We start from the raw sequence: 8,990 nt of genomic DNA, 5'->3' as shown, positions 1-8,990 counted from the left end.
ATTCCATCGTATTCGAAACGCACGGCATCGATCTTCGTCTCTTACGCAGTCGCAGATATCCGAAACCTTACTGTCACGTTGCGACAAATTAGAATGTCACGTCATCGGTCCGAGGTCTTTAGAGTTACATCCTCCTTCCAACTATTAATTCCGCCTGCAAATCTCGAATTAGTCGATAATAATAATTTCCAAAAATTGATAAAGATTTTTCGGAATAATAATTTTACGATAATAAAATTAATATTAAACGTCACGTATTAATTCAAGCGAAATATCACACGTATTCAATGTTTATGTAATCTATTATTTTATTTGTATAAAAAATACTCATTTCTCTCTCTGACATTTATAATTTTGTAATTGTTAATATAACTCATATCATCGTATCAATACTTAATAAGTTTTATTTTATTTGGCACAGTGACTCACGAAACTGATGAAATCGGACGAATTCTTACGAATTTCTTTCGAAAAAGTGGAACAGACAGCTAGCGCGCGCGGGCGAGAGAGAGAGAGAGAAAAAGAGAGAGAGAGAGAGAGAGATCATATTATAGATATTTGTTTGTTTATGTTATGTTCGTATTGAAATTTTCATCGATTGCCTTCTTCGAATCAGTTAATCATAGATAATTGTTGCATAATGATACAAGTACTCATTTCTAAACGTTATGAAAAAAAAAAAAACAAAGACGTTCGTTGATCGCGGCACAAAAATATCTCTGGGGAACGTGCTGTTTTTTTTTTACTGTCGAGTACGGTAACCCTATAATCTCACTAATACCGTTATGCGAGTCCACATGCTGCACCCGATCGCGCGAAATGCGATTCGGAGGAGTTGCGTCGTTGCGCAAATTTCTTATCGCGGCTCCGTTCGTTTTCCGTGCATAGACGCTCGTTCTCCCTCCGCGTCGCCGCCGTGATATTTTATGCCCCCGTCTAGGAGCGGTTCTATCCGCGGGAATATCTCGCGGCGCAAATTTTACATCGATAATTTAACACGCCGCGCCGCGGAGTCTATTGCGGCAATGGAGTGTTAAGTAGCCGAGAGCGCCGTATATACTTATACGCGGCTGGCTAAACGAGACGCCACAAGCGCTTGAGTTATCGGCCCACGTGTTTCCATAACGCGCGAATTATTGCGAGAGAGAGAGAGAGAGATTTTATTGGCGAAAAATACGAACACGACGGAGGCGCGATGTTAGATACCGACAAGAATTGTGAAAAACGTTCGTATAAGATGTTAATTATTATTGCGCTCGCGCGTACGCGCGCGGTTCAGTTACTTTGTGCAGAGCGGATCATGTCGTTTTACTTTCGCTGAAAAAAAAATCAAGGACACCTCGTCAAACCAGTACGATCCGCGCGTTATCTCTCTGTATTTCTCACGGTTGGCAAATTTGTCATCGAGATGAATTTTATCGCGGTTGAAACGTGTCGTTTTACTTTATTGTGCGCAATTAATATTCTCTTCTGGATTGTCCGGGCATTAAAAAAGCACGTTAGAAAAATCTTGATACGGAAGTCGGAGCCAAGTCAGTGCGAAGCCAAAATTAAATCGCAGTGAATATAGATTACAAAAAGTACGTAGACCTATTAAAATAATAACGAAAGAATTGGTCTTGATAAGTCCAATTAATTTCCTATTTACCGCATGGTAACAGCGATATACGTGTAAATAATAACGCTATATATTTATTGTCGGACCATAATGCCGCCATGCGTTGTTCCCTTCCCTGTTATCCGCGAAAAATCCCGAACCTGCTCGTTATTAGCGATAGTTGGGACCGAGAACCGCCAAAGAATAGTTGGCGGTCGCTTGATCGCGGTGGTAACGGATACTTAGGCGTCTACGAGGGAGGGGCCGGTCGCGTCGCGCAGGATACGAGGGAGGTATACATCTATCCCAGGTACAGACAAAGGAGCACCCATAGAGGAGGAAAGAAGAGGAGCAGATTCGGCGGAAACCGCGCGGAAGGCGCCCGAGGAGGATGCGAGAGGTGCCCCCCTCCCCCCCTCCTCCTTCGAAAAAGGAGCAGTCGGCAGGAGCGAGGCTTGCGGCGAGGCTCTCAAAGGACTCCTACTCTCCTACTCTCTTTCTCTCTCTCTCTCTCTCTCTCTTTCTGCTTGAACCTAAATATAACAGCCAGTCAAGTGCAGTTCCTTTCCTCGATCGCGTTCCCCGCGCCATATTGGGCACGCACGTGGAGTCGCGACAGGTCGACGCGTTGTCGGGACACCATGTGTACCTGGATAATGTCGAAAGTGAAAGTATCGGAAGCCAAGGTAGGTATCCGTATCTTTAATATCGCTGACGCCAACCAATGTCTTAAAATCTGTCATCTTTTTTTAATTAATATAATTTTAATTTTTAATAAAGCATTTCTCGATAAATCTACGCTCGACTCTTGAGAAAAGTTTTGGTTGACTTTTAAGAAAAGACGAGGATATCATTCCGTTGGAATTTCTTAATCTTTAGAAGACGTTGCAACGTTTCAAAATCAATATTATATTTTGCATCAGATTATATATTAAACATATATGTATATTTTTTCCTGATGGAACCAAACTTTCCATGATTGGTAATTTAATTTAATAGAAAAACTCTACCTTCTAAAGATTAATATTCAGCATTATCTCGCAAATTAATGTAAAAATTTTGAAAATATACGCACACAATAAGATCCTTTTGTATTCTCTTTACGTTTCTCTTATTTTTGAATTTTATTTATATTTCAAATCAATTTTCGAACAAATTCATTAGTTTATTGCTTTACTTGCGGCAGAAATATATTCTACCTATTTTTTCAAATGGAAATAAATATGAATTGTTTTTCATATAGAAACAAATATAAATTGCTCCGCTGAACCGCGTTATACGATAGTGGAGTAACATTTCTCGGATTTGGGTGGATGGAGAACATGACCTACTTCTCATTATTCAAATGCTGACGTAATTTCTGCTGATTTATAATAAATGTTACCCAGTTCTCGTTTCCTCCCCCGAATCGACCTACGGTCAAGCGCAACGATTGAACCGTATAATGACGCATGCGTCGTGATTCTCGAAATTGAGAGGCGATAGCGTGACGTCATCGGCATCTCTGACGTAGTTGCAGTACGGTATTAAACCCGTCGACCGGGTCAGGGCATTACCCCAAATAACTAAAAACATCCTAATAAACCTTTTATTACCTGCAGCCGAACAATGGAACTCTATTATCCATCAGAGAGAACTCATAAATTTCCCAGGTTTCCCTACCCTTCTCGCTAATTATATTATTATCCTGATTTATATCGTTTGACATATCGTGGAATGACAGAAATATCCGTTTCCGAACTTGAATTTTAAATAGAATTTTCGAACAGAGACAGAAACGTATTTCTGGTCGAATCGTTCGAAAAATTGATGGAAAAACGTTCACAAATGCATTACATATTCAAAAATGTTTTAAAAATCTTCTGCATCAAGAGATAAATAAAAATCTATGCAAATTTTTCTCACAACAATTTATACAAAATATAAAATAGTTTATCATTTTCCGCGATATTTCTAACTGACTAAAATATTGCTTACAAGAATGAGATATCTCGAAATTTTGATTTTTGGCGCTCGGGTACAAAATTTTTGTATCAAGTTAACAACACGTTCAACGACGGCGGTTCGAACCACTCCATGCGAATAATTAAACTTAATTATAATGCTTTTATCTTCGATTAGAAACGTGTTTGATATGTAAAAAGAGTTACTGGCAGGCACTTTCGATTTGATTCAACATTTCGACCTATATCGAGAACTGGGACGTATATTTTGCTTCTAGTTAGACATGAGTTCATAAAAAATGGAATTTATTCGCACCTAAATCAATCAAATTTGCAGCCGAACACACTATGATTAGATCAATCAATTTGAAAACATTATAAATCCCGAAGTAATCCGATAATTGAAAATTGTTCAACAGTAATAGTACCATTCTATACTTGGATATATCAAGAATCGCATCATTCTGTAAAATGTTTATCCGAAAAATATGTGAATCAGACGTTTTTTTTATTATTCTCAAAGAATGATTCTTTAGTCGACTCGTCTACCTCTGCAGAGTATCAATTTTTTTAGCAATTCTATCAAAAACTACCGTTCGTGAACTCCTCGAAACACGTATCGTTCTCAAACGATTTAATATCTAGAACGTAGCACTCTGCCACAGATGTTGTACGAACTTACTTATCGTTTCCGCGCGCGCAGAAAGAAAAAAAAAGGAACTGGACGATCTACGCTTTCGCAACGCCCGCCCCGTTAACTGTCTCGTTTTCTGAAAATTATGACCTGCCATTGTTTCCAAACTGACCGATTTAATCCTGCTGGGTAGCGCGCCCGCCACGTAGGTTCGCGCGACAAATGATAATTGTGACCAAGATAAATGGATCTGAGAGACTCACCCTGCATTTTCAGCGGCAGCAATGGACATGTGCCTCCTCTCATCGAGGGTGGGCGCGGCGTCGAACTGCCGGGGGAGATCCGTGGTAATGAATTGAAAGTCACGCGTGCACGAGAGACGTTCTCCGCTCTCTCTCTCTCTTTCTCTTTTCCCTCCGTATTCCTCTCTCCTCTCTCGTGGGCACCACCCTCGCGCACCAACAGAACCTCTCACCACTACACCGTATCGATATCACCACTGAGCGACAACTGAGGGTTGTTAACCACCACGCGCGACACCAGTATCACAGAAATCAACACGCTCTCGTCGTCGCGATTCGGATAAAAGAAAGAAAAAAGAAGCAGAAGGAACCGACGGGAAAGAATAACCGCGAATCCGTTCGAATCCGCCTTTTCCCACGGCTTGGTTCGTATACGCACACACGCCACGCACGGTGTCCCGAAGAGGATATCTTCTCGAGCAGCACCTCGGGCAGGGGGGAGGAACGAAGCTGCACGCGCGCGCGTGGATATCGTTCTCGCGATTAAACGTCGATTAGCCGACCAAGCTCGACGGTGACATCCGATGATGAGTCGGAAGCTGCATCGTCCTTCCGCCGACGGTTTTCAGACGTCTTCCCGAGCACGACGACATTCGATACAGCCCCCGTGTGCCACGGCCGACCACGCTGCTGCTGGCTCCTTTCCGCCTCCTTCCTCTCCGGTTCTTCCTCCTCTGTGAATGCACAAGCTCGGCAGGTGCAGGCAGAGAAGCCTCGCACGAATCGTCTCGCGATCACGACAGCGAGTTTCGAGCGCCGGCTCGAGCGAGTGCGATGGCGTGATCGACGAACGACGTGATCTCTCTATCCGGAGTCGCGTATATACACGTCGTCGGGGTGGGCCCGTAGCACGAGCGATGGGAGTGTCTCTTCCCCGAAGCCGAGCCCTCCTCCGATTCCTTCCTTCCTTTCCTCCGATTGCTCTGGATTTTTTTGGACCTCTTCGAACCCGCGGAGAGTTGTTCTTACTTCAAGCTCTTCCTGCCGGCGAAAGCTCTCGAGTCGACCAAGTTTCCTTTTTTTCGTTCCGCCGTTTCGTGGATCCTGTTGATCCTTCCGAAGTTTCTCGCTGTCCACGAAGTTCAAGGGCTTTTTGCGTCGCACGGGCAATCACGATGAGCGGATCGATCCTGGAAATGACAACAGTAAACGCTATATAGATAGAGCGAGAGAGCGACAATCGAGTCGAGCGCGCGAGCGTCAGAAAGGAAGAAAGAGTGTCGTGCTGTATAAAACGGGTCCACGTAACGCGTTAATGAGCGGAACGAGTAATAAGAAAAATTACGCCGTGCATTACGTTGAATGTCACTGCGCGTTTGCATTCAGTGACGAGGCTCGTAATGCGCGAGTCGCCGTTTCTAGCTTATCTATGAGGTAATCGGCGGAATCGTTAGCGAACAAACGGTCACTGATATTCCCATTGAAACGATACAAAAGTAACAGCTGCTATTCAGAAGCAGATTCACACATCTTCCTCGTAAATATACATCATTTAAATTTCTATTGTTACCGTATCATTATTACTTGTCTTAATTTGGCTGTTATCGGCATTTGCTATTATTTTGATTGTCATTCTAATTATTTTTACGACATATTTATATTTCGTGGTAAAAATAGGTAATATAAAATATGGTATCTTTTAATTTAGTCATATATCTTCATATCTCATTATAAGTAAAACAATATAATTATGAGAAATTGTAAATCACTAGGGCATTGTAGGTAATGCGTAAATAAATTATAGCTTTGTATGTCTTAGAAATCACTGGATATTATTTTCCTTCACAACAGTGTACAGATATGAAAAAAGACAACAAACGTGATGTTCAGCCTTCCAGAACAATGTTACCATTGTAATGCCTTAGCCAGATAACGCAACTCGCGATTATATGTTGCGCGTACCGCGATAGAAATATTCCAATAATTGTGCATTTCCGAAAAAAAAATCTCTTCTCTTGTTCAAAGCTAAAAGCTCCAATTTTATTTATTAAATCAAAATAAAGCTTGTTAAACGTTTTACGCTGAAAAATGCCTCTGGAGTATCAAGCTACTTACACTGAGAGAAAAGTATTTTGTATTTGCGATTATAATTGCATAGTAAAATAATTATGAGTTGAGGTTCTTATTTTTGTAATTATTATTGCTAATATTAGTAAAAATAATCTTATATGTATAGATTTTTCGATTACGGTCATTTTTACCATATTTATAGTACGACTTACATAAACTACAGGTTATAGTGTATAAAATCATGTTACGGTTGAATGAATGCACGCTACGACAACAATAATGTTAGTATGAGTCAGCTATAATTCGCATTGCATTGCTAAAATAACTACAAAAATGTAGTTGCAACCGAAAATAACTCGAAATTATAATAAAATTGTAGTAACTGCAACTATTTTTTTGTCTCAGTGTAATTCCAATCATTTATTACACGATAAAAATATTATATTTCGTTATATTCGATCATATATTTACGTGCTCCCTATACCATCGTTCACACACCGTAGTTGGAATTTTCCGATCGGCGGTTACTTTCCGAACAACTGCGACGTGCCTCCGTGCGGAATCGCAAAGCCGCGAGGCCTGCTCGTTTTTCCCCGTTTTCGGCGAGGCAGAGCGAAGCAGCAAAGGAGCGGGAAGGTTAAACGCATCCGCAACTAATGGCGGGTTTCGAAATCGCCTCTCCGCAACACACAACAACTGTCGTTCCCCGTCGTCGCGGCCACGGTGTAACCTCGCGCGCATCACATGGCGTCGCGCTCGAACGAGAGGCACTGCCATTAATACAATAGCCCCCGGGTGCGTGCATGCGCGGCGCGGCGCATGTCCACACGGCCCATTCTCTCGCTTCCGAAACATATGTAGACCGTGGGCGCGTTTAGGAAAACTCGCCGGAGAGAGATCGATATCGTCGTCGGCCGCGTCGCGTCGACGTCGACGACGACGACGACGACGACGACGCTCCGTCGCGAATTTGCGCAATTTATCGTCGGGTGTCTACAGGGTGTCCGGGAACTCTCGCGAAACGATTCCAACGGTCGGCCCTTCGGCGAGAAAATGGCGAAAAGAAGTAATCGCGCGGCTAAAAATATTCGCGACCAACGATGAAAACGTGTCTCTCTCTCTTTCTGTATTTAGTCGGCTCGATGAAAGAATCATTTTGCGCCTCGGCGTTTGAGCGTAAAATATCGTTACTCGTGTCCCTCAAAAATCTTGTTAACGAAATTAGATTGCTTCTTTTCACTCGTCGCTGAATTATTACGTTTCTTTCAACGTCGATAAAATTAAGGTCAAGGTTTTCGAGACGTCACACTTCCCGCGAGCAGAATTTTCTTTCGAAGAGGCAGCACTGTCCCGTTCGAGCTGAATGAACGTTTTGAAGCGTCGTTCGCGATGCATAAGATATTTTCCTCCGCTGCCCGCGGATACATTACGTGACTCATTGACTGCAGCGATCGCGTACCACTATACAACGTGAATTTAGAGGCCGCGACATAGCGATTGGCCCGTGCGTTTTTTCTTTTTTTTTCTTCTTTTTCGGCCGCGCACCGTACTCGAGCACGCCTTCGTCGAGACGTCGAATTCGCGCCGAATGTAATTAATTCGGAATCGGAAACCGCGGGATCGCGCGTTGTATCGCGGCGTTAAAAGGAGCGCCGCGTCGTCAATCATCATTTTCAGGTGTTCCCCAAAACAAACGTAACGCTCGCTTTAGGGTGCTTACGTCACGCGAGAAACAGCCTAGCTGCAACCGCCGGTGGTTTTTTTTTACCCCAAAACCGCATTATTCGGAGAAGGTAGTTTCTACGAAAATAATACGATTGCGACCGGTGTATATGGAAACGTAGGAATACATCGCTTCGAAGTCTCACGGTCTTTTCTTGTTAAATTATTAAAAGCCATATGCATGATCAAAATATTTCGTCGGATAAATACGTAAGCGAGGATAAATTGAATTTTAAGAATGTGTACTTGGCAATATCTTCTTCTGTAAAACAGTGATTTCTATGGACAACACAGAGGCTATTTCGCAACGCTCACGATTATTATTTCACAGCGAGCGAATGCAATTTACAACGGCAAGAAGTTGAGATAAGATCCTCTGAAATCGGTTCCAATTATAGAAAATGCCGATAAGAAATGAGATTCCGTGAGTGAAAGAGAAAGAGAGAGAGAGAAACATACAGTCTCCTGTCGACTTAGGTCGTAATGTTTACGACACGTCAGCATTATGAGGTTAGCACTCCAAGTGTGCGGGGGCTATTTAAATATGCCCCCCCCCCCGCCGCCGCCGCCGCTGCCCCTGCGTTACGCAATTTAAAGGGCCCCGGAAAAACTCGTAACTTTGTCGGCTTGTTAAGCGGAGACTAAACAGAGATTAGAAAGTTGTCAATAAAGCGATATTGCCTTTCTTTGCCTTTAATACTATTGCACCGCCACTGCACTTTCCTTGACGCTCTTTCCGTCTCTTTAGGACAACGTTAAATTATACGTTATTTACGATCTTT

At 42.6% G+C, this 8,990-nt stretch overlaps 1 protein-coding gene across 8 annotated transcripts in view; it reads right to left on the bottom strand.

The window, feature by feature from the left end:
* LOC139815637 (uncharacterized) overlaps positions 1–8,990 on the bottom strand; it is a 148,248-nt gene that overhangs the window by 135,001 nt on the left and 4,257 nt on the right. For 6 of the 8 annotated variants that reach the window (XM_071782679.1, XM_071782676.1, XM_071782677.1 and 3 more), the window contains exon 2: positions 4,438–5,606. In XM_071782679.1, the coding sequence (XP_071638780.1) occupies positions 4,438–4,466 (29 nt within the window). In that variant the 5' untranslated portion in view covers positions 4,467–5,606. Of the gene's footprint in view, positions 1–4,437; positions 5,607–6,970; positions 7,004–8,990 lie in introns of those variants that run through there. The other 2 variants (XM_071782673.1, XM_071782672.1) reach the window with 2 other exon arrangements.

This window comes from Temnothorax longispinosus, chromosome 7 (genome assembly GCF_030848805.1).
Source record: "Temnothorax longispinosus isolate EJ_2023e chromosome 7, Tlon_JGU_v1, whole genome shotgun sequence".
NCBI classification, from domain to species: domain Eukaryota; kingdom Metazoa; phylum Arthropoda; class Insecta; order Hymenoptera; family Formicidae; genus Temnothorax; species Temnothorax longispinosus.
Note: the sequence above shows the minus strand (reverse complement) of the source record. Positions and strands in the feature narration are given on the sequence as shown.